The sequence below is a fragment of the Theropithecus gelada genome, chromosome 1, assembly GCF_003255815.1.
Source record: "Theropithecus gelada isolate Dixy chromosome 1, Tgel_1.0, whole genome shotgun sequence".
Lineage (NCBI taxonomy): Eukaryota > Metazoa > Chordata > Mammalia > Primates > Cercopithecidae > Theropithecus > Theropithecus gelada.
This window is the reverse complement of record NC_037668.1, coordinates 216,900,538-216,927,532: the sequence shown is the minus strand read 5'-3', so window position 1 is coordinate 216,927,532 and position 26,995 is coordinate 216,900,538. Positions and strand designations below refer to the sequence as shown.

Below are 26,995 nucleotides of genomic sequence, written 5' to 3'. Positions count from 1 at the left end.
TTTTCAATTTTCTGTAGATCTCACATATTTAAATTTATGAGAATCCAGATATACTTGGAATTTCAGAATCAGCATTACATTCCTACAGTTTATAAAATGCTAGGCTTACCTTATTTGTGCTTAAGAATCCCAGCCAATGCTTTGTTCAAATTTTCAGTCCAAACTTAATTATTACAAATGTTTTTGTCCTCTTAGTAAAAACAGTGGTATGTAAGTGGCTTATTTTTTAATATTAAAGTGATCATTAAATAGATGTGTCGGCTGGGCGCGGTGGCTCACGTTTGTAATCCCAGCACTTGGGAGACCAAGGCGGGCAGATCGCCTGAGGTCAGAAGTTCGAGACCAGCCTGGGCAACATGGTGAAACCCCATCTCTACTAAAAATACAAAAATTAGCTGGGTGTGGTGGCGGGTGCCTGTAATCCCAGCTACTCGGGTGGCTGAGGCAGGAGAATTGTTGAAACTCGGGAAGCAGAGGTTGCAGTGAGCCGAGATCACACCACTGCACTCCAGCCAGGGTGACAGAGTGAGACTCTGTCTAAAAAATAATAAATGTATCACAGAACTCCTATCAGTCCCATTCCCTGGTTTGTTGACCCCAAATGAAACTCACTTGGCATTGTAAGACAAAAAGCTTTTATTATTACTGAGTCTTTTACACATAATTTTATTAGTGAAATTCAAGTAAAAAGAATACTGATCAAATTCTTTGAAAACATTTTAAAATAAGACTATGGTTTATGTTTTTCAAGCCTAAAATATTTGCAGTTACAGTTATGAATGAGTGGTAATCTTAAGAGTAAAAAACCAAATTACTTGTAATTTTAATACATTATTAAAAGCTTTGTGCTTTTATTGTTTGTTTTGTTGGTAGGAACCAATTTAGTTGTCAGAATTAAATGGTATGGGTTTTCTTATTGTATATGAGGTAATACAATGCTTTTCTGTGTATTGCAATTTAGCTAACAAGTCTTTAATTATAATATAATTGAAGGATATACTACATTTGGAGTTGTGAGTGGAGGTGAGCTTTGATAATACCAAAATGTTTTTTGTTTTGGAGAAAATATTATGGAAATAAAAACTACCTTAATCAAGGAATAAGGCATATCTGCTAAGTCAGTTTTAAGACATAATTTATTGATTCATAATATCTAAAGTCTAGGCCCTGTTATTTTGTTGGGCTAGTCAGATCCAAAGAGCAAGAGTAGGGAAATAAATCATCTGCCCATAGGTTCAGATGACAGTGATTCTTCAATTTCTCTGCCGTTTCCCACATTTCCTAAAACTTCATTATTCCTTCCTCATAGTCTCTACCCGGGTTTCTAAAAATATTCTGGCTATCTCGAGTCTTGTTTATTAAGTACTTTCCTGTCAGATGACATCAGACCATCTTCTTTTAACTTACTGATTTTGTCATTGGTGGAGATAGCGTGGGTTTGCTAAAACCTGCAAAGTTATCCTCTTAATTACCTCTTTATTTGCGACTTTCTCTGCTTATTTGAAGCACATTCATAAGTCTAGTTTCGAGACTAGAATCTTTCTACATTTTACCAAATGTAACTTATCTGTAGTGATAAACATTTCATTGACAATAATTTGAGGTGCCTTAAAAAAAATTAAATCCCTGTCTCTTGATAGCTAGTAGACTCCATGTACTTTGTTCGAACTCTGCTTTTGTAATCAGGTCACTCATTAAATTGCTCTTGCTGCCCAAAAGAAACCTCCAATTTCAACTCATTATTATCCCATCCTAAACCTTTTGTGGCTCAGAGTAACTCTGTCCCAGTTCTCCATACTTTTGTTGCATAAAGAATGGGGTTTGCCAAATTTTTTTCGTTAAGGTCTTCTATTATTGAATCACAATGCCACTAACATCTAATAAATTAACTGACAGTTTCCACTAATGGAAGAGAAAGATCTTTCCTTTTCATTAGGAGACTTTTTTGTGAACCTTCCTTATAGTTGATATGTAAGTCAAATATGTGAGTTAATCAATACATAAATTAATCTTTAAGCCTCTTGACTGAACTTTTTATTCTTTATTGGACAGTGAGATCATGAAATCATTCATAACCATTGCTTTGTAAATACCAAATAAATTTTTAAAATTATTTTATTTTGAGACAGTCTCACTCTGTCACACAGGCTGGAGTATAGTGGCACAATCTCAGCTCACTGCCACCTCTGCCTCCCAGGTTCAAGCAATTCTCGTGCCTCAGCATCCCGAGTAGCTGGGATTACAGGTGCATACCACCACGCCTGGCTAATTTTTTTGTATTTTTAGTGGAGATGGGGTTTCACCGTGTTGGCCAGGCTGGTCTCGAACTCCTGACCTCAGGTGATCCGCCCACGTCGGCTTCCCAAAGTGCTAGGATTACAGGGGTAAGCCACCACGCCCAACTGATACCAAATAAATTTTGTTGAATAAATAATGCCTGGAGTCTTCCCAAATTTGTCTGTGTCTCCTTTGTTTTTTGTTGTCGTTTTGTTGGATTTTTTTTTTTTTTTTTTGAGACAGAGTCTCACGTTCTTTTGCCCAGGCTTCGGTATAGTGGCGTGATCATGGCTCACTGCAACTTCCACCTCCCAGGTTCAAAGGATTCTCCTGCCTCAGCCTCCCGAGTAGCTGGGACTACAGGCGCCGCCACCATGCCTGGCTGATTTTTGTATTTTTAATAGAGACAGGGTTTCACCATGTTGGCCAGACTGGTCTTGAACTCCTGACCTCAAATGATCCACCTGCCTCAGCCTTCCAAAGTGCTGAGATTACAGGTGTGAGCCACTGTGCCCGGCCTCTTTTGTTTTTTAAAAGATATCTAGCTCATTATCAGTAGGCCGTGAATAGTTTAAATGCTTAAGATTCCAATTTGAAAATTTTTAAGTCAAACTCTAAAGATTTTTACATAGCTCATTTTCAAAGTCATGGTTTAAAATACAGAACTCATGTGAATGACATTTCTAGGAAACCTTAGGTGAATTTCTTAGGATCAGCTTGAGCTGTTTACAATGGTAACACGTCTGTATGAAAGGCATGTCAAGAAGAACTGAAAATCAGATGTGGCTTTACCACAAGCCAGAGGCTGTATTAAAATTAGGTGCTGTCTAATAAAAAAGAAAGAAGAGATCCAGTTAATGACAGAATCGCATAAATGTGGTTATGTTCATTGCTTTTAACTGCTGAGAAAAATAATCTTGAATGATGGGCCAAAACCAGGAAAAGCCTTCAGGGGAAAATGTAGTTATAAGTATTTACAAGGCATGTACATTTTTTAAAATCACCGCCTTATCACATTAAAGCCTCATCTGGGTACGTTTTTGTATGCCAAAAAAAAGTACTGTATTTTTATTTGTAGGCAGTGTAGTAATAAGAATTCTGTCTTTTATTTGAGATAGAATTTCCAAGTATCTATTTGACCTTGCTAAGCGTTCGTGCTGCGTAGCCAGTGATACTGAGCATTCTGTCTGGATTGCCTCTGGACAGGGGACTCACAGTTGGTCTTTACTGGTTAGGGAACATCTAGAACTTTTTGCTCATACACAAAGTAAAAACCTTATATGTCCTATTTTATAGGTCCAGTTGGTGCCAGCATTCGTGTACTTCTAGCTTGACTTTTTACCCCCTCTGTGTGCTATTACGGGGTCTCTTACAAGTGTACTTTTTCCTGCGTTGTATAAGCAATGAGAATTTTAAATGAAATGAAGTGAATTTGCTAATATCTCGGGTTTTTTTTTTTTTTTTTCTTCCCGTGCCTTGTAAACCTTAAACCACTATACTTGTTCTATTTGAGGTGCAGGGGAGAGCGTGAGTGAGCTAATCACTTAGAAGGAAAAATGCAAGCTAAACCAAATCCTTAATGAAACAACATTTGTTTTTACCTATGGAAATAAAAAACTTTTTAGCCACATGCTTATGAATTTTTACTTTATACTTACCTTTGAAGTTTTGGGGCCCGATACAGGATCCTTGACTCTGCAAAAATAATACGGCTCTTTATTATTTGGCTGACTGGCTTTTATACCATTGCAAGGAGTTGGGAGGGAGAGGGACCACTAATTTCTTCTCCATTCTTCTTCCCGTATCTCATTACCATGATCTCTATTCAGATTCAAAGTTTCCCTGGTGCATCCTATTATCAATCATATTTTTTATGAATCGCTGACCATATTTGCCACTGTTGGGGAGGCAAAAAAAAACCCTGAAACACAGAGCCTATGTTCTAAACGGGTTCATAATTGATACAAGGATTAAAAGCTAATTCCTGTCATTCTTACACCTTTGCATCCTCATAGCTTAGCTCCCACTTACAAGTGAGAACATGTGGTGTTTGATTTTCCATTCCTGAGTTACTTCACTTAGAATAATTGACCTTAGACTTTTTTTCCTTATATTTTCTTTTTCCAGCTTTCCTGAGTACCTTTCAGTGATATCCCCTTTTTCCTCTTTTTTTTTTTTTTAATTTAAGTTCTAGTGTACATGTGCACAACATGCAGGTTTGTTACATATGTATACATGTGCCATGTTGGTGTGCTGCACCCATTAACTCATCATTTACATTAGGTATATCTCCTAATGCTATCCCTTCCCTCCCCCCTCCCCACAATAGGCCCTGGTGTGTGATGTTCCCCTTCCTGTGTCCAAGTGATCTCATTGTTCATTTCCCACCTATGAGTGAGAACATGCGGTGTTTGGTTGTCTGTTCTTGCGATAGTTTGCTAAGAAGATGGTTTCCAGCTGCATCGATGTCCTACAAAGGACACAAACTCATCCTTTTTTGTGGCTGCATAGTATTCCATGATGTATATGTGCCACATTTTCTTAATCCAGTCTGTCACTGATGGACATTTGGGTTGATTCCAAGTCTTTGCTATTGTGAATAGTGCCGCAATAAACATACGTGTGCATGTGTCTTTATAGCAGCATGATTTATAATCCTTTGGGTATATCCCCAGCAATGGGATGGCTGGGTCAAATGATATTTCTAGTTCTAGATCCTTGAGGAATCGCCACACTGTTTTCCACACATCTACAGCCATCTGATCTTTGACAAACCTGACAGAAACAAGAAAATAGGGGAAAGGATTCCCTATTTAATAAATGGTGCTGGGAAAATTGGCTAGCCCTTTTTCGTCTTTTTACAAAACTTTTTTTTTCTTACTAAACTCTTCTAGATTGTGTGGAAATCATGAGCTTTTCTGCAACGACCCTTAAATGTCTGTCCTTAAACTCATTTTACATTTTAACACTTCTGGTCATTTACAAACTAGACTAAATTATTTCTTAAAAGCTGAGTCATTACAGTTATGATCTCTTAGCCAATGTTAAAGTAACAGGAGATTTGACTTGCTGTCATTAGCTTTGGTTTTAGGATTCTAAAGCTAGTATACTTCATGAATAGCCAACCAGTTGCTTTTTTCCAGTAATGTCAAAGGAAACTTAATTCCAGTGGTTCATGTGTGTATCCTCTGGAAAGTTTTACATGTAAAAACTTTTGAAAACTAATGTGCTATTAAAAAATAGGGCAAATTTTTGGCTGGGCACAGTGGTTCACGCCTGTAATCCCAGCACTTTGGGAGACCAAGATGGGCAGATCACAAGGTCAAGAGATCAAGACCATCCTGTTCAGCATGGTAAAACTCCATCTCTTCTAAAAATACAAAAATTAGCTGGGCGTGGTGGCGCATGCCTGTAATCCTGGCTACTCTGGAGGCTGAGGCAGGAGAATCGCTTCAACCCAGGAGGCAGAGGTTGCAGTGAGCTGAGATCGTACCACTGCACTGCAGCCTGGCAACAGAGTGAGAGTCCGTCTCAAAAAATAATAATAAATAAGGCAAATTTTTAAATAGCTAATTTAAAACAATATTTTGTTGGCAGTTTAAATCAGTAAAGTATGATAGTTTGTTTCTATTGTGGTTGTAATGATATATAATCTTGCAAAGATTGTATATTTAGTTGGGTATGCATATCACGAGAACTGTAGTTTTTAATATATCCTTTAATCTTCCAATATACCCAAAATGTACAATTATTTTTGCCAGTATACAGCCTTTCAGTGAAAAAAAAGTGTTATGACTGAGATAGTTTACATAGAAAAATTACAAACTTTGTGACTTAAAGTACATTTATCATGTTATCTCACTTTTTTTCTTAAGTAATGCATACTTCTACAGAATTGTTGAAACTGAGTCAGTGGTTCTGACACTCGGGAAAACATAAAGACTGGACTAATGTTAGAGAACTGAACCCTTAGTTTCTGTTTTGTTCCTTTGGTGCTATCTTCTTATCTAAATTTTGTAATAAAATGGAATTAAATGTGAAAATATCAATTAGGTTTTCAAATCAACAATATAGGTTGTGTATACATTAAGATTGCTCATTGTAATACATATTTTACCTTATCACATGTGGAGATTGCTGCTGTCCATGTTTTTTCTAATTAATTTATACTATTTTCCACAAATATTAGAAACTTCATTGTACAGATCATCTGCATAAAAAAACTTTAATGAAAAATAGTGTTTTGGATACACTGATGCTTATCTGTATTTTATCTCATTAAGCTTTGTTATTCTGTTTCTCATCCTAGTTCATTTATTTTGGGGAATTGCAAGGATTTGCTATATTATATAAGGGAACACTTTAAGCACATTTTCAAAAGAATCACATCAACAGTTAATATGTTTTTTAAAATTATATATGGAGCGATCATGTGAGATATAGCATGGCATAGTGAAAAGATTTATGGCACTTAACTATTTGTGACCTTGGCCAAAAAAATGGTCACGTCTTCTTCTGTGTCTCATTTTCCTTATCTGGAAAACAAGATGATTAATACTTCTCTTACAGAGTGGTGGTGGGAATTAAATAAGTTGAGGAATATGAAGCTGCTTTGTAATGTACTCATTATATTATAATGGTGCCTTCTGTTTATTCTAAGCTTCATGAGGACAAGGACCCTTTCTGCTTCTTCATTGTTGTAGTATTTAAGACTTAGCACAGTGCCTGGCACATAATAAGGAATCAGTAAATATTTGTTGGTGTTTTTCCTGCCTTTTTGTGTTGATAAATAAATGAGGAATTAACTGTCATTTCTTACAAAGTTTATATATTGACCATAAATTGCTTCTGTTGGTCCATAACTTCAACCTAGTTCTCTTTTTAAATCTAAATGTTTATGTAATTACTAATGTGCTTGAAAGTCTTTCAAACTTACATTTTGCGTAAGTTAAAAAAAACGTTACTTTAAGCCAGGCACATGTCTGTAATCTTAGCTATTTGGGAGGCTGAGGTCGGAGGACTGCTTGAACTCAGGAGTTCGAGACCAGCATGGGCAATATAGCCAGACCTCCTAGGCTCTTTCTTTTTTTTTTAAGTTACTTTTTATTTCCTTTGGATTTTGAAGTTGCAGAAACTTTCACATATACTTTTAATAATATTCTGTAATTCCAAAACCTTTTCTGTGGAAATAGCCACATTGAGTTTATGGGCAGTGGATGCAACTTGGAAGACGTTAATATCTTACTGAAACGAAATGTTTCTCAAAAAACAGGAATATCAGTGGTAGGTTTTGTAAGTTTCTCCCTCTTAAAAAAAAAATCTAAAAGAAAAATCTGTCTTCCCCTTTGATTATCACTGGTAACAGTTATTTAGTTCTTCAGTCCATGTAGGTAAAAATGCAAATGGCTTTATGGAAATGAGCACTAAAGCTTGGATCCGGTCCTGCCTTAGCTACGTCTAAATATGTGATCATGAGCAAGCCATTCAGGTTCTCTGAGATTGTGATAAAGTCACATAAATCCTACCTCAAAAGAACTTGGTGGGCCTCAAGTGACATAACATGTACTAGAAAGTGCTGTGCATAGTGTAAAGTGCTCTACTAAATAGAGTGCAGAGTTCTTAATTTCTTGGTACTGTAGACGCCTTTGGCCATCTTGTGAAGCTTGTAGAGCCCTTCTGAGGTGTAAACATAAAAGAATTACAAAGAAATCCAATTATATTGAAATTCAGTTATGAAAATATTTGAAAGTAGTAGAGTAATTTATGGTTCTTTATTAACATTAAATAAAATGTTATTGTTGTGTGTTTAATGACTTCACTAATTTTGAAGTAGTGATGACCGTAAATGATGTTTTAAGATACCTGTAGCAACTGTAATGTGATCTCTGTTGATGACAAAAATCACCAGTATTGCTAATACCACTGTGGTTTGTTGCCTGTATTAATAATTGAAAGAAATGCTAAATGTCACTTAGAGGTTAGTGAAAATGATATTGTAATTGTTTTTTCTCATTTAAGTTCATGAACTCCTTGAATTCTATCCATTATTCCCCAAGTTTAAGAACCCCTGTGATATATTAATGCTAGTCATTAACACTAACAGTGTATGTTAAGGGCATATCTCTACTCAAGGGTATTTAAAGTACATTTATCAAGGTGATGTCTTGTAGGTTATTTGGAGTTTAGTTTCATCAATCTTAATTTTGGAATTAAGGTTTAAGAGTTTGATTATATTAACTATAAAATAGTTAATAGTTATTTGGGGTACAAATATTTAATTAGATATACAACTTACATGACTGATTATCTCATAAATGATTGTTTCTAGAGCTGTTTATTTAAAAGGGATTAAACTTCTTTTCTAAAATTATTACCAGGATCAGCCAAGATCTTGCTCTCATTGCTCGGGAGATCAACGATGTAGCAGGAGAGATAGATTCAGTGACTTCATCAGGCACTGCCCCTAGTACCACAGTAAGCACTGCTGCCACCACCCCTGGCTCTGCCATAGACACTAGAGAAGAGGTAGGAGATCTTCATGGAGAAATGCATAAGGTTCTTTCTTTTCTTTATTTCTTTTGCTTTTAGCTTTTTGCTTAGTTTATTTTAGTTATGTCCACCCTCCCTGTTTGCATGAAGCTCTGCATTTTCCAACTTTTCTTTAACAGTTTATTTTATGTTTTTGTAACAAAACTAGTGCAGGCTAACATTTGGTCTACTATTAACATGAAGCTGGAAAATTCTTTAGAAACAGCATTTTGCCTGCTAATTCTTGGTCCATAGGTTCACTTGAAACGTGAATATAAATGGTACCCTGAAAAGCAACCCAAAATTTGATAAATGATTGTGTAAAGTTTCTATAAAGTTTGACTGTGAAAATGCTCCAATTAAAAGTATTTTCATTGCTAGTTAACTAGAAGATACTCCGATAGCAAAGAAAGAGAAAAATCCTACAATTTCACTGCTTTAATAATTCTTTTGATAAATACCCATATACTTAAAGATATTTTGAAAAATTGAAATATGTATGTAATATACACATACAAATACATATTCAGAACATTTTTATAAAGTCTGGAATACAAGTTAGCATATATAGACTATTACCCATCCAATATCAATATCAGGGCCTCTTACAGTACAACTCCAGAAGGCGCCATTTGCATAACATTGCTCCAGACAGCGCCTTTAACATATAATACAAAATTAGTGGTACTCTTTGGCCATGTTGGCTGTTTTGATCTGGGATAGATATGTAAGCAAAGGATTGGCATTTAAAAGAATGAACTTCTGTGTTTGGAGATTGGCAGACTGGCCTTGCTGCCAGTTTTAATACAGACCAAAGAACTAGGAATGATTTTTACATTTTTGAATGGCAGGAAAAAACATCTAAAGAACACTAGTTTGCCACATGAAAATTACATGAAATTCAAATTTTGGTGTTCATAAATAGTTTTATGAGAACACAGCCACACTCATTTGTTTAACTCTCATCTATGGCTGTTTCTTTGCTACAGGGGCAGAACTGAGTAGTTGAGAGAAAGATTGTATGGCTACAAAGCCTGAACTTTTATTATCTGTCTCTTTATGCATAAAAGTTTGCCAGCCCCTGATACTAATTGTTCTGTTTCTTCAATTTTACAAGATAATCCTAAATAGTAGGCAAAAATGGCTAGCCTTTCTGACAAATTTAATTGTGGTAAACTGTGCTAATAATATTTTCTTCATTTGCTTTTTGTCACATTTATTCTTTAATCTGATTCTTTAATGGTCACTTTTTTGTTTGTTTTCCTTCAATGTGTTGTTTAACTTATTAAATGATACTTCATCAATCTGTGTAGAGTTTTGTTACCACATTGATCAAATGTAATTGTATATGAAATCATCGTTATTGATGAAAATCTTAAGGATCGTCCTGGTGGCAAGACATACACAATTCTTCTGGTACATTTAAAATGATGAAGATATTATTTTCTCAGCTTTCTAACTAAATTTTACCTAACATGATTATACATTCACTCAGACCCAGTAAAATTACTTAAACATTCCATTGAATAAATTTCATTTTTTTTTTTGTTTTATTTCAGAATATTGTACTAGGTTGATTCCCTCTTCAGTAAACCCGAGTTACTTAGTATTGTATGTCTGTGATTTGCACTGTAGATGGCAGTATATCATTTTTATTAGAATGTGAATTTCTGTAGCATTGTTAAAAGTTTATTTGACTAAGACCAAAATACTTATTTTGTGGTTTAAAAAAATATTTTCCTTTTGTAAACTTAATTGGAATTTGCAATTTATGTATCTTGTGAAGAAATTTGACACCTGGATTTGGGGAGGAAAAAAAGGAAAAACAAGATAGGAAACTAAAAGAAAAAGAAACATTATTTTATACTGGTAAGGCAATGTGTGTAAAATGAAACTCATTGTCCATCTACGTGGCTCAGCTTTTTTTCTATTTACCGTCTGTTTTCCATTTGGAGAAAATCTTATCCATGGAAGAATTAAATTTAACATAGTTACATATTTTAGATTTTGAAAATAAAACCTATGTAGATGAACCTCGATTTTATAAAGGAAATACCTTTGAAGTGCTTATAAAAAGAAAGAGTAATTGGTTTATTGAAGATGTCATGCCTCTGTTACTACTTGAGAATGGAATAACTTCTGTCTAATCATAAAAATTGTAATGCCAGTATTGGTACTTTTTCAAATTACTGTGTTCTCATAAAGGTTTGCTTTTGTCCCATTAGTTGGTTGATCGTGTTTTTGATGAAAGCCTCAACTTCCGAAAGATTCCTCCATTAGTTCATTCTAAAACACCAGAAGGAAACAACGGTCGATCTGGTGATCCAAGACCTCAAGCAGCAGAGCCTCCTGATCACTTAACAATTACAAGGCGGAGAACCTGGAGCAGGGATGAAGTAAGTAAACTATAAATTTTAACATACGGCAGAAGAAGCATGTTCCGTAAGTGAGAATAGGAGGAACCATTCAGTAAGTAGGGCTGGGGAAAAAGTGATTCTCCTTAATAAATGCAATGAAATTTCACCATGACATCACATCATATACAAATAATTAACTCCAAACGAATTTAGTTATTAAATAATGCAAGAAAAACTGTAAAACTTTTACTTAAAAAATACAGACAAATTTCTTTCAATATTGTACTAGGGAGTGATTTCTTAAGAGAAACAAAAAGTTTTGGCGTTAGAAAATTGATACATTTGAGTATATTAAAATTAAGGACTTTTTCTTTATTAAATAATAAAGAAGGTAGAAATACAAGTTACAAACTTTTGCAAAACATAAAGCCTATGAAGGATTAGTATACAGTATATATAAAGGACTCCCTCCAATCAATTAAAAAACACAATAGAAAAATCTGCAAAAGACATGAACAACATTTCACCAAAGAGAAAATACCGAGGCGGGCAGATCACTTGAGGTCAGGAGTTTCAGACCAGCCTGGCCAACATGGGGAAACTCCCTCTCTACTAAAAATACGAAAATTAGCCAGGCATGGTGGCACGTGCCTGTAATCCCAGCTACTCAGGAGGGTGAAGCAGGAGAATCGCTTGAACCTGGGAGGCAGAGGTTGCAGTGAGCTGAACCCACACCACTGCACTCCAGCCTGGGTGACAGGGTGAGATTCTGTCTCCGAAAAAAAAAAAAAATGACAAAAAAAAGAGAAAATATTGAAGGCCTAGAAAACATAAAGGGATGTTTAACTTAACGAGTGTTCAGAAAAATGCATGTCAAGACTACAGTGAGATTATAATCATTCAATTGTTGGCACGTTAAAAAGTCTTAAAATGTTAAGTACTGGAGGAAATGTAGATACATAGGCTTTCTTATGTGTGGTTGGTGGAGGTTAAGTTGGTGCCGTGGCTTTGGAAAATAGTTTGACACTATCTCCTAAAGTTGAAAATAAAGACATCACATGACCTAGCAATTTTCTTGCTAGTGTATGTACAAGAAAAACCCCTTCCTATTGACAGTCGAAGTTACATTTATAGTAACGTTGTTGACAATATCAAAAACTTGGAAACTGTTTACATCAGCTGAAAAGTGAATGTATAAACTGGTATATTCCCAGATTGAACAATTACAGAGTAATAAAAAATTCAAGGATATAAAGGAGTTCCTTCATCAAAGAGTGGTTATTTCAAATACTACTATGGAAAGAGGTGATTTAGGAACAACACACAGAGGTGATATATGCTTAAGGGCTAGGTACAGGAAAAGTGTAGAAAGAAACAGTTGACAAGAAGAGATTGATGATAGATTAATATTTGTGGATCCCTGGATTTAGGAATAGGATCTTGAGATTATTATGTAAGAATATGTATGTTTCTCATGGTACTGAGTAGAAAAAGATCTACCTGGTGGAAAAGTATGCCACTAGCCTGAAAGTTACAATTGAAGTATACTAAAAAGTTTTAAAGCATACTTGATCTGTCCTGGCCTAATAGTTGATTTGTTCTTGGTGTCAGGAAAAGGGCCCATTCGCTAATCTTATTCTATTCATTCTGTCCTGATGTCTAGGAAGACAAATTTCTCCAAACGTAATAAAACTATGTGGAAGAAGTTTATGTTTTTAAAGAGAATGGAAACATCTCCATTGATAGTTATCTCAAGGTTGATATCAGGAATTTATTTAATGCTTTGTGACAACAAGCTAAACTTCATGAGCAAAGAAAAGAGAAATACCCTATTCTGTGTTGCAATCTTTCCTTAGACTCTCCTGCCCTTTCTCATGCCTTCCTAATTTGTATATGTCTTCCATCTTTATTTGATTGTTTTCTTAAGGCCCACAAAAACCATTTTGCTTATTTATCCTTTCCTTGACAATGTTACTTTTCACAACCTAAATAACATTTTATTGCCCACTAAATTCAAATCCTTGTCATTCTGAAGTTAATTCACATTTTTCCATGATCACTTCCTTATTTATGCCACTTATCAATGAACTCTCTTTCGTTAGAATTATTATTATTTTTTTATTTTGAGAGGGAGTCTCGCTTTGTCGCCAGGCTGGAGGGCAGTGGCGCTCTCTCCACCCACTGCAACCTCTGCCTCCCAGGTTCCAGCAATTCTCCTGCCTCAGCCTCCCAAGTAGCTGGGACTACAGGCATCTACCACCATGGGCAGCTAATTTTTGTATTTTTAGTAGAGATGGGGTTTCACCATGTTTGCTAGGATGGTCTCGATCTCCTGACCTTGTGATCCACCCGCCCCAGCCTCCCAAAGTGCTGAGATTACAGGCGTGAGCCTCTGTGCCCGGCCTCATTAGAATTCTTACAGCACCGAATCTCAAAATTTATCTGAACGTCTCTTCTTGTTTTGTAGACCTTAGGCTTTCTGATAAAACATGTAATCGTATTCCCTGTATATTACCATCATCTCCCCCAGTGATCTTTAAACCTTTTTGCCATCTAGGGCCTTATCTTCTGTTTTCTTTCAGACGCCAGATACAGTACTGACAATATAAGGAGCTGGTTTTGAAAACCAGATCTAGACTCAAATTTTGTCCTTTTTCTACCATGTTTCATTAGCTTTGCCTTTCATGATTTGGCCTAGGGCTTGGCAAACTTCAGCCCATAGGCCAAATCCAGCCTGCCACTTGTTTTGTAAAAGTTTTGTTCCAACACAGCTATGTCCACATGCATGATTTGCTCATTATCTATGGCTGCTTTCACACTGCAAAGGCAGACTTGAGGAATTGTGGCAGAGACCCTATGTCCCTCAAAGACTAAACCTTTACCCTCTGGCTCTTTACAGAGGTTGGTGACCCCTGGTTTTGCCCATGCATCTCAGCTGGAGTAATACCAACACCCCGTATAAAAACTTACTATTTTGAGTAAATTTTTAAAAATGTATCTTTCCCACTAGACTCTTTGCTGGAGAACAAGGATTGTACTCTTCTTGATTTCTGTATTCACATTACTTGGTGAAAGAATAAATAATAAATTTAGTACTCTAAGTTACTTGTATCTTCTCTTTTATACTTCAGTTGGAAGTAAGAGAGACAGGATCATGATAGTCATTGAAGATAAACTGAGGATAAAATGGATTGTGTTTGGAAACTGATAAGACCAAAATAACATGGAAACTTGACAAGTTATTTAATAAAAGAACTCCTTTGTTAATACTGTTTCTTTCACTTTCTCATTTTAGTTACGTATTAATTATATACTTCATTGGTTTATAATTAAAATAAGCATGAATACTAACTGCCCCTAACTATAGTGACTTATGACTGGTGATCCCAGTAGTTATACAATACAGGGGTAATATTTTAATATCTACTTTTTTCTTTGGCTGTTGCAGGTCATGGGAGATAATCTGCTGCTGTCATCTGTCTTTCAGTTCTCTAAGAAGATAAGACAATCTATAGATAAGACAGCTGGAAAGATCAGGTACATATACATATAGCTTATGTTTTTTTAACTTTAATATCACCTCACTTTGCTTTTTGTTGCTTTTTCTCAAGGCTAAAAATGTATCATCAGAATGAATGTGTTTACCTTTGGAAAAATTTGTCCCAAAGTAAAGATCTATCCAGTACTACTTTATAACTTTAAATTTATTACTAATTCAAAACATAAATAGACTTACAGATTTTATTTAACAGTACTTCAGAAATCCATGCTGCTATTGCTTATTTCTGATTCCTATAATTAAAATTTAAAATGTAATGAAACAGTACTTGAACATGGTTTGTGAATTGTAATATTCCACACAAATATAATTCTATATTGTTTATATATTGAAATAATATATTTTATCAGCGTTTGATGAGTACCAAGAAGCCATTAAATTTTTTCAAAAATAATTTCAAAAACACCATTTAAAACTTAAAGTATTCTTAAAAACAGTATATTTAGCTTAAAACAATGTGTTTTAAGTTATCTTGAGCCTGTATCTTAAAAATGTCTTAAAGGTGGCCGGGCGTGGTGGCTCACACCTATAATCCCAGCACTTTGGGAGGCCAAGGTGGGCGGATCACGAGGTCAGGAGATCGAGACCATCCTGGCTCACATGGTGAAACCCTGTCTCTACTAAAAATACAAAAAAATTAGCCGGGCGTGGTGGTGGGCACCTGTAGTCCCAGCTACTCGGGAGGCTGAGGCAGGAGAATGGCATGAACCCGGGAGGCAGAGCTTGCAGTGAGCCGAGATCATACCACTACACTCCAGCCTGGGCAACAGAGCAAGACTCTGTCTCAAAAAAAAAAAAAAATCTTAAAGGTGTACGAGAACTTCTCTTCACTTTATTGCCTCCTAAAAGAATATTAATTTAAAATTCCTTATGTTAAAAATAATGTACTCTGCACTGTCTTGTCCCGTTTTTCTATTTATTTTAAAATGTGTGTCTTTTTAGCAAAAGTAATACATGAACATGGTTAAAAAATATAAATCTTCCAGAAAAAATGTATATTATATCTAATAGTGGTGTGTTTCCCCACTCTGGGTTCATTTCTCAAAGGTTTATACAAATATGATCATATTTTATTTGCTTTTGTACCTTGATCTTTTCTCTTAATTAGATCTTTACTTTTCCCAAAGAGTATGAGTGAAATGTATTGACAGACCCCTCCATATTTGATTGGAATATGAGGCATGCTGCCTAGTGAAAAAACAGCTGAGTCTGGGTGCAGTGGCTTATGCTTGGTAATCCTAGCACTTTGGGAGACCAAGGCAGATGGATCACTTGAGCCTAGGACTTGGAGACCAACCTGGGCAATATAGTGAGATGAAGGAAAAAAAAAAAAAATTGGCTGGGCATGGTGGCACATGCCTATAGTCCCAGCTACTTGAGAGGCTGAAATGGGAGGATCACTGGAGCTCATGAGTTCAGAGTTACAGTGAGCTGTGATCGTGCCAGTGCACCGCAGCCTGGGCAACAGAGCAAGACCCTATCTCAAAAAAAAAAGCAATAGAACATTTAATGTTTGGCTTTTCATAAGGAGTACCTTGTACATATAAATAATGTCGAAAGTGTTTTTAATGACTGCCATTACATACCTATCCATTGTTTTTTTTTTGAAGAGAATTTACCTTTATCAAATCCTATATATTCTTATGAATTTTAAACAGACTTAATTTTTACAGAATAATATTTTAATATTTACTTATTAACAAATAAGTATTAAGTACATTCTAGTCACTTTATAATTAGACATTGACAAAACAAAGACCCCTGTTCTCATGGAATTTACATTCTATACCATGTAAACCAATCAGCTTGTATTAAGTTAGCTATTTCTGCTATCGACATGATTTGACTTAATTTCGTTATTTCACTTGATTTTCCCTGTATTTTACTACTCACATTTTCTGTTTCCACTTGAAGCCCAATTACCTGCATTAACTTTTTCTTAATACTAATATCACTGCTTATATTGATGAGATAAAAAGTATAATAACAATATTAATTTCAGGTATAAACTGGAACCTTATTAACTAAGAAATTTTAAGGGTTATAATTGATTTTAGAGAAATTAAAGTAGTTGCGTGCTGTTTATAAATACCACATTTTATAAATCCTGATAGGGCTTATAAATGAGTCCATTGTTTTTCTTTTAGTCACAGTCAGTGATTAAGTAATTAGCACCCTATTATTGTCTTATGTAAGATATAGTACATGTTTTCCCCTTGTGACTCCATCATTCCCAGGTTTACTTCTTTCACAAGTAAAAGAATCTCCTTCACTGTGCAACTCATTCACCTATGATTTGCTAATATATCCTATGACCAGAGACAAATGAAGTCCACCATTCCCTGGGGTAAAGCCTAACTGAAATTTGTAGGGAAAAAAAATTTTAAGCTTAACTTATTAGTTATTACACATGAGTAAACAAATCTGTAGGCCTCAATCACACAGCTGCTTATTAATACCATGGTTCATGCCTCAGATTTGGCTCAAGCATTCATTGTAGTTAAATGTAATATATAATTGTTATAATTTTTATTTTAGTTCCACTAAAATTATTTTCTAGAGCTGGGGCATTATGGAAGGATTATTAACCAAAGAAATAAATAAATGAAATAAACATTGGTTAAGATCATATTATGTGGGAATAAAGTCTCCAGACTCATTCATTCATTGAATGATTTTTGATTATGTGTTATTTGTCTAGCACTGTTTTTGATGTCCTCACATTTTAGTGTAGAAGGCAGGTAAACAGGTAATTACAGTTCAGTGTGTTAAGGGAAATACATGATGGTTACTATGGAAGCCCATAGCAAGGGCACTTTGGAAATTCAGAGAAGGGCTCTTAGAGAAATTGCCATGCAGTTTTAAGTCCTGAATGATGAGGAGAGGAGTTAGTCAAAAACTACGTGAAGTGAAAGGGCCAGAGTATGGTGAGAGATGACACTAGAGAGATGAGGATGAATCTGTTTTGGCAGAATTTGTTAAGTAGTTTGGATTTTATCATTAAAAACCATAGGAAGCTAATATATCCAATATGGGTCCTCTTGATACACCAGTGTTACCCATAAAAAAATCATGAGAGTCTTGTATAGTCATGTGGCTTGTAACTGGAAAACCCTGGAGTCTCCTCACCTATAAACAAGTACACCATGTTTTTTTCATCCTACCTGCTGAAATACAGGTCTTTGTCCCTGATAACTGGATTCTTAACCACTCATTCATTTATTCAGCAGATGTTCACAGATTACCTGCCCTGTACCATTCTCTTCCTTACCACAGAGCAGCTTTCCTACATTCTGTAGTCTTCCCCCAAAGAAAAATATTTTTTATAGCTTTGACATTGAACTAAAATTGAAAACAAAGAACACATTGCTGATGGATTGATAAACTGTATTGTCTCAGAAAGTGACAGAATTTATAAAGTTTAAGAAAAGATGCAGAAAAATGCCTCAATAAAGTTATACATAAATACAGAATGTTTAATGTATTGGAATTGCCTTCAGTTTGAGCGTTGAGTTTGGACACTATGGCAGGTTTTATGGAAGGTAATGAGGATAAAACCATTTCTATTATTAAAGCGTTTCCAGTATAATTGGCAAGGTGAGGCGCATATAAAATCAACTATTGTACAAGATAGCATAAAACAGATTAGTGCTCAGTTAGAGATATAAAGGCAAAGAAAGGATCACTTTCACCTAGGATGATTAGAGAAGGCTTTGGGAAGAAGATATTGTTCAAAGGTAGACCTGAGTTGTGATAACTAAACCTAAGGGGTAGAGACCTGGACCTTCTGCATGAAAAGTGCCAGGGTAGTTTGAGCATCAACTGGTCTTTAAGCTTTATGTCAGGAGTTATAACCTCAGATGTCTACTGGGGTTCATCCTAGAGGCACGCATATTTACATTGTATGAACACTGCTGAATCAATTGTGAAATATATATACAGGAACTCCTGTTGTATGTACAGCATTCTCATCGCATTCCATGTGAAAATGACCCCCTTAGGTTGTGTCGCACGGCCTTGCATTGGTAGGCCATCAGTGCACAACTCCGCGTCTGCACGTTTTAATGGCTAGTACTAGAGAATTGGTTCTGGCTCGTAGGATAGGAGCCTGAGACTTCTGTTTGTTTCTTTCCCTAAAACCAGTGGCTTTATCAAAAAGTATCCTAACTTAATTCTTAAATTATTGAATGAAATGAGCTTTGGAATTTTATGTATTTTCATGCTGAAGTTTAGCTTATGTTAAATCTATAATGTAATCTGAATATGACTTTGAAAGCTATGATTTTTCAGTTTAAAATTGATAAGGACCTTTGAACAAAAACAAGTTCTGATCATTATAGCCTGGTCTAAACTAATTTCTTGGTCTAATTTTCTGATTCTCTAGTATTTAAATATTACATTAAAGTTTATTTCATAATGTCAAAATGGCGAGTTTGGGCCGGGCACGGTGGCTCACGCCTGTAATCCCAGCACTTTGGGAGGCCGAGGCAGGCGGATCACAAGGTCAGGAGATCGAGACCACGGTGAAACCCCGTCTCTACTAAAAATACAAAAAATTAGCCGGGCGAGGTGGCGGCGCCTGTAGTCCCAGCTACTCAGGAGGCTGAGGCAGGAGAATGGCAGGAACCTGGGAGGCGGAGCTTGCAGTGAGCCGAGATCACACCCACTGCACTCCAGCCTGGGGGACAAAGCAAGACTCCATCTCAAAAAAAAAAAAAAAAAAAAAAAAAGGCAAGTTTGACTTCTTAGATCTGTACCATTATATTTACAATTTGTTTTTTTGTGTTTTGTTTTTTTGTTGTTGTTTTTTGTTTTTGTTTTTTTTCTGAGACGGGCTAGAGTACAGTGGCATGATCACAGCTCACTCACTCAGTGCAGCCTTGACCTCCCTGGGCACAAGTGATCCTCCCACCTCAGCCTTCTTAGAAGCTAGGACTACAGGCATCTGCGCCACACCTGGCTAATTTTTTTGTATTTTTTATAGAGACGAGGTCTCGCCATGTTGCACAGGCTGGTCTCAAACTCCTGGCAGCAAGTGATCCACCCAGTTTGCCTTCCTAAAGTGCTAGGATTACAGGCATGAGCCACTGTGCCTGGCCAACAAACTGTATTTTAAAATAAACCTTTTATTTCTTCAGTGGCGCATTTCTTTTTTCAGGGACCATAGGTAACTATTCTAACCCATTTTCACCAAAGGTGAAATGTCTATGGTTTAACAGTTTTAGATCCACAAACACTATACTCAGTAGCCGTCCTCTGGAAAAATTCACTGAATTTTTAGCACTGTGTGGCTAAACAGAGACTTTCTTTATTGTGTAAGTCCATTAAAGTTCTAAGTTGGTCCATGAAATAGTCATTATTTCTTTATTCTCCATCAGTCCTAATGCTGCAAGGACTCTTTTATAAGAACATAATAGTTTAGAAAAGATGGCTGGCAAGGGTGTTTATTTTTTTTGAGTTTAGAAAATTTAATAAGTAGGCAATAAGAATATTCTTATACCAGATTCTAGACCCATTGTCACCTTAAGCAAATGTTCCAGACTCGATGTGATGTTAATGAATTTCATGATTTTACATAAGGTAAGTCTGGTACGTTGATCTTTGAAGAAATACCAGCACAAATATTCACTTAGTTTACTGCTTAAATGCTGTTCAGCTTCCAGTAGTAATAAATTTACATGAGATTTATAGTGTTTACACTAGATTTCCAGACGTACTGAAGAAATTTTAAAAGAAACCAAAAAAGTAGCTAGTATTTTACATCTTTCTAAAACTGCTGAATCATGTCTGATAGATTCTAAAGTGTTAGAGAGAAAAGTGTCCCACATTTGGAAGACACATCAAAATGTTGTGGTCCTTTATTTTATAAGTTATTTGATGTTAGGGTAATGATAGAATAATTATCTTTATTGGCAATTGTTTTTATCAAAAGAATAGCATCCTAATTCCTAATAGGTTATTATGTACAAATATACTAACACGAATTAACAATTTTTAAAGAAAAGCACAGTAAGTACTCCCAATTTTCAGTCTTTAAAATAATATACACACTTTTCTTGATCAATAAGGTGCTTATTCCTATATAAAGAAGTCTTTACAGACACAATTGTTTATACCTAATTCAATCTGTTTATCTCACTTATTCCTATACTTCATATATTCTCTCTGAACAAAATTGCATTTTCTTTATAAGTGACAGTTACACAGTCGTTTCTCCTTATAATCAGGTGATACATGTTGTTCCAAGACACCCAATGGATGCCTGACACCACAGATAGTTCTAAAACCTAATATACTGTGTTTTTTCCTACACATACATGCCTGTGATAAAGTTTAATTTATAAATTAGGCACATTAAGAGATTAACCATGGTAACTAATAATAAAATAGAAGATTTATAACAGTATACTGTAAAAAAAAGTTATGTGAATGTGGTCTTTTTCTCTCTCTCCCTCTACCTCTCCCAAAATACTGTAATAGTTTCGGACTACGCTTGACTGCCACTAACTAAAACCTTGGAAAGAGAAACCGTAGATAAGAGGGCATTACTGTATTGTAAATTATAAATATTAAAGTTTTGAGGTCATAACATCTTTACATTTGTTTTATATTTTGTTTTCAATAAAGAGTAAGATAAACAGTAAAAAATGTATTCATGTATTAATAAGCATTCAATTGGAGCTCATACACATTAATTAATGGGTATTGTTGGCTTAGTATTTTAATTCTCAATTTATGCAATGGTTGGGTTTTTTTTCTTCATGTACCTTTGAAAAGATACGTTGTTTTGGTGTCATTAACAAAAAAGTTATAAGTTTTTAAAATATAAAAAGTTATATGCTTATGTTTTTTGATTTATAGAATATTATTTAAAGACAAAGATCGGAATTGGGATGACATAGAAAGCAAATTAAGAGCCGAAAGTGAAGTCCCTATTGTGAAAACCTCAAGCATGGTATAGTAATTTTTCTTGAAGATTAAAACATTTTAGTAGAGTTTTATTTTAAGGAAAATACCCTTATTTTTGAGCTATTCGTTGATTTGCTTTTTCAAAAGAATATATAAATGCAAACTTTTGGGAAATTGTATTGCTTCTACTGACTCACAGGTTTAAAATGTTGATTGTTTCAGAGTTGCAGAGGGTATGAAGGAGGAGCCTTTTGTGTTTCTTACTAGTATATATTCTTCTTGTAATAATTAAACATTAGAAACATGAAATTTTTAAAGAGAACCAAATTTAACTTGAAAATATTAAGTTGACATAAGTTGTTTCCATTTACTTAATGTAATACTTATCTTTTTAAAAGAATTTGTAGAGATTTTCATTGCTCAGAATATAATTATAATATTGAGGTTGCAGTTTATATGTTTTTACAAAGATAATTTGAAGGCATTTTTACATAGTCACTGCAAGGTTGATTAATAAGAATTTTTAAAAATCTTTGCGGCCGGGCAGAGTGGCTCACGCCTGTAATCCCAGCACTTTGTCAGGCCAAGGAGGGTGGATCACTTGAGATCAGGAGTTCAAGACCAGCCTGGCCGATATGGCAAAACCCTGTCTCTACTACAAGTACAAAAACTAGCCAGGCATTGTGGCGGGCGCCTATCATCCCAGCTCCTTGGGGGACTGAGGCAAGAGAATTACTTGAACCTGGGAGGAGGAGGTTACAGTAAGCCAAGATTGCACCATTGCACTCCAGTCTGGGCAACAGAGTGAGACTCAGTCTCAAAAAAAAAAAAAAAAAAAAAAAACTTTGCTTAAATAGTAATAAATGACTTTAAACTTTTCATCTGCTACAATCATCTCACTGAAAAAATCATTCTATTTCATTGTAATTTAAATATTTTAGTTTGAATCTTGTTTAGTAGATATAATTATTTCATATCATGTTGCTATTAATGTAGTAAGTACCATGTAGATAATATTAAGTGTTCCAAATAAAATGAGAGTGAAATTCATTGCTTGTAAAGGGATACCATTTAGCTAAAGTAGAGGCTAATTTTTGTTATTGCTTTCCCTGCAGGAGATTTCTTCTATCTTACAGGAACTGAAAAGAGTAGAAAAACAGCTACAAGGTAAATAGACTACTGAATTAAGTATAAAGAGCTAATAATTTAGAATAAGTGCCTTCTAAGTGGTATTTCTTAAAATATTCTTATTGTTAGCATATTATTTGATTAAATGTAATGACATACATAAAATATAGAGTTCTATACATTCACATTACTCATAAAAAGGAATTTTTTAAACCCAGTGTAAAAATTAAAAATATAATAAAGATATATGTGGGGCATATTTTAGTTCATAGGTTTGACAATAGGCTAGATGTCATAAACTAATTGGCATTTTTTATGTATTAAATAATATGTGAAAAATATATAATAAGGTTGTGTTAATTAGCATTATTTGTGTGATTTGACAATTCTTAAATTATGTCGGTGGTGTAACCTGAAACAAACTTACATTCTAATAGAAATAATAGTTGCTTAGTTAACAAGAAATGAGTACATATTGGCCATAGAGACCAGAAGAGAAAGGAGAGGAGAAAATGAAAGAGACTGCCCTCTAAACTTTGAAAGGGATGTTGTTTGGTTTGTGTCAGAGCTGGATTGTACATTAATGCCTGTGTATCTCTTGACCTAGAAGTCCCCAGTGGTACAACAAGCACGTTCCATAGTCAACTGCTGATTCTACTGAGTCTTTATCTATTGAATAATCATAGGTACATATGTGGATCCTATCAAAATGATTTTTAACCTTTATTCAGCCCCAGCATACCTAAGGGTTATGATACACCCCATGAGTAAAAGCGGCTTGCTAACACAGTGCTTCTTAGCTGGTAGACTGGGGGTATACTTTTAAAAGTACCTTCGACATGATTCTTACATCTGTGTTACTTCCTTCTCCCAGCTCCCTACTCTGCCTAGTGCCAAACTGAAAATCACAGCCTGTGAACTTTCCATGTCAACCCAAAGATCTTTTGGATTGAAAGCTGATCTTTAACTGACTCCTCCCATACAGGCAGCAAGTCTGTTTGGCTTTGCAAGCTGCCCTGCGATATTAGTCTGTAGGCTCTGAGGGAAGTTCCCCCTGTATCTCAGTGGTATATACAGCTGATACCCTAGCACTCTGGCCAGGCTAAATGACATATTCTGTGGTAGCATTCAAAGTATGCTGATGTTCTTCTGGCCTCTCTAGCCTTGAGGTTACTCTGAACCCTGACTTAGCAGCTAATTCCTCAGTTATCTGAGTGATAAATAGGGTTTAGATATTTATTAAAAATCATATTCAGTATTTTCTCTATCCTCTCACAATAATGAAGACAAATTTCAACAAGATTTTTCTTGAATTCTACATCTTCAAATACCAGACTTACAAGTCTCTGAAATGCCCGTAAGTGACACATCAAAGGACCCAGAGAAAGTATTCAGGGCTGGGTAATTTACAGTACAACTACAGAATAACTAAGAATGGAGTTTTAAATATAATATTGGAAGATTAGCCACATTTAAGATCACATACGTGCTGATAGTTTAAGTATTATCCAAATCATCAACAGTGTTTATACATGAATGTAACTGCATCTAGAATTATTCCCTTTTCCCTCCCTTTAGCAATCAACGCTATGATTGATCCTGATGGAACTTTGGAGGCTCTGAACAACATGGGATTTCCCAGTGCTATGTTGCCATCTCCACCAAAACAGAAGTCCAGCCCTGTGAATAACCATAGCAGCCCGGGTCAGACACCAACACTTGGCCAACCAGAAGCTAGGGCTCTTCATCCTGCTGCTATTTCAGTCTCAGCTGAATTTGAGAATGCTGAATCTGAGGCTGATTTCAGTATACATTTCAATCGATTCAACCCCGATGGGGAAGAGGAAGATGTTACAGTACATGAATGACTTTCTCTTGAGTGTTGAAAAATCATTACCTGTGGAATGACTAGGAATATTGGAAGCAGCATAGCGTTGACGTACACAAAACAAGACAGCTTGGTCAGCTACAATCTTGGAATCCCTGTCTTCTTAATTTTATTTATTTATTTTTGGCTTACAATGTAGTATATCAATCCTTTCAAACCATTTAGATAACCACTTGATGCACAAATAGGAAAAAGCAGATTGTGGCAGTGTCACCTTTTGTGGTTTTATGATTTTCAAATTGAATTTTATGATTACACCCTTTCCCTTCATAGATCTTTTTTCTTTTTTTTAAGCCATGCTGTGACCTACAAGCAAACTAAATAGCCAACATTTCTGAACCCCTGTGTCTCCTGTGCCAAGCTGCTCCCTGAAATGGACTTCTTCATCTGTACAGATTTGTTAAACCATTCTATTTGCTTCTTAATAATAGGATTTATGTGAGTACTCATTACCATTGGACACAATGACAGAAGTACTCTCCACAGTAAAGCAGACCTTCCACCACAGTCACTCTGTGTCCTAAAATTTTCCAACATAGATGTGATTTATATAACTTTGTTGATACATAAATTGTCTTGGGGTTTACGGAAATTAACTATTATGTTTGCACTAAGATTTGCTGGGAGTGGTAGGTGGACATATCTATATATCAATAAGGACTAACCGTCTTTTTTGTACATAGGAGATTGATAATACTGTATTTGTTTTAACCCCACAGTGTTTTACTCCACTTTCAAAAAGATCAATTTGGCACTTTTTTTCATTTTTTTAATGGAAATAAGATTTGGTCTCTCATTTTAGGTTAAATGATAACTAGAAAGATTAAACTAGACAGATAGTTTAGGTGGAGTATATTTTTAAAACTCAGAACATGTATATTGGTCCTGTGTTACCAAGTTTATATGTGACAGTTGAAAAAAAAATTCCCTTGAAATGATCATGAGGTTAAAATTTTCTTCATTAGGGGACTTGGAGAACCAGTAGTCATAAGATTAGTTGATAGTTTCACTCCCAAGCAATGAATTGCTTCTGTGTGTTTCCCTGTAGGACTCAATAGTAAATCCTGTCTGTCTTACACATTTATAAGGACCCTGCAAGACGACGACGACAAAGGCCTTTGGCCTGTGCTACTAAACAAGAAGCCTATGAAAAATTTCTTCTTTAAACTTGTTTTTTCTCTTTCCAGTAAGTTGACATTTGGATAACTTAAAAAAAAAAAAAGAAAAGTAATTACCTTTGTGTTTCCAGAACACTATAATTGGGGTGTATCTTAATTCAGTTAAATATTATTAGTAGACCTGGATTTTCCCCCTTGACCCCATCAGTCTATTAAGGTTAAACTGCAACTTTTATGAAATGGTCTTTAATATTTCCACAATAATCCTGTGCTATATTTGTTTTAAGAAACAAAGTAACTCTATACACTTCAAGACTTTACAGGATTTTTAAAATCCTGTATTGTTGGATCAATCAATAAAGATGCAAAAAACTTTTTATAGAGATGTAAAAACAAAAGTATAATGGATCCCCTATTTTTCTTTAAATTCAAAAAAAAAAAAAAGGTAAATGAACTATTCTCCTTGTAAAGCTAAATTCCCCATTCTGTCTAATAAAGGAAGACTGAAAAAAGGTTTTAAAGAACATAAATGGAAAGATACAAATGCTTTGAAGGAATAAACGAAACATTAAAACAGGGTCAATCCATTTGAAGAAAAAGTTGGACAAAATAATCAGCATTGCTCCCTCTTTTATTTAATATTTGGGTACTGATTATATCCACATGGAAGTAGAAGGTAAGGAGTTTAGGAAAATATTAGAATCTACTCTGCTTACATTCTTGTTTAAGTGTTTACACAGTTTGGTTCAATTATAAACATTTGGCCTTTTACTATGTTATTTTTATTTTGTATGAATACATTATCCTCCTTATTTATTTTTGTTACATTTATTACTTATGTTATTTTGTTATGCATTTACAACTCCATTTTTAAATAAAGTGTTTCTGGAACTTTATACAATGATTGTATATTTTATTTCTTTTACCATCTTGCTTGCTAATACTTCATCAACTTATCAAATGATTATAAACCATTTCCCAAGGCTTAGCAAAAGCAAGAATCCTCCAGTTCTATTAATATGTGGTTACTGTGAAATCTCTTATTAGTTTGACTATTTAAAGAAAAAAATTGTCTTAGCAGATTATGATCAGTATAATTCACTTAGCTTAATGTCCTAAAGTAATGTGCCTATACAAGGTCTTCATTTTTAACCAGCTTTAGATCATCAGAAAGCTTTATGACAGTGATCTATATTGGGAATAAAGTAGAAATTTAAAATACCTTTGTCAT

At 35.0% G+C, this 26,995-nt stretch overlaps 1 protein-coding gene across 3 annotated transcripts in view; it reads left to right on the top strand.

The window, feature by feature from the left end:
• Nucleotides 1–26,660, top strand: part of CEP170 (centrosomal protein 170) — a 130,287-nt gene extending 103,627 nt beyond the window's left edge. For 2 of the 3 annotated variants that reach the window (XM_025361790.1, XM_025361781.1), the window contains 6 exons: nt 8,655–8,802; nt 11,031–11,201; nt 14,611–14,699; nt 21,583–21,676; nt 22,746–22,797; nt 24,337–26,660. In XM_025361790.1, coding sequence (XP_025217575.1) covers nt 8,655–8,802; nt 11,031–11,201; nt 14,611–14,699; nt 21,583–21,676; nt 22,746–22,797; nt 24,337–24,626 — 844 coding nt within the window. In that variant the 3' untranslated portion in view covers nt 24,627–26,660. Of the gene's footprint in view, nt 1–8,654; nt 8,833–11,030; nt 11,202–14,610; nt 14,700–21,582; nt 21,677–22,745; nt 22,798–24,336 lie in introns of all 3 variants that reach the window. The other variant, XM_025361798.1, reaches the window with a different exon arrangement.
• Nucleotides 26,661–26,995: the final 335 nt, after the last annotated feature.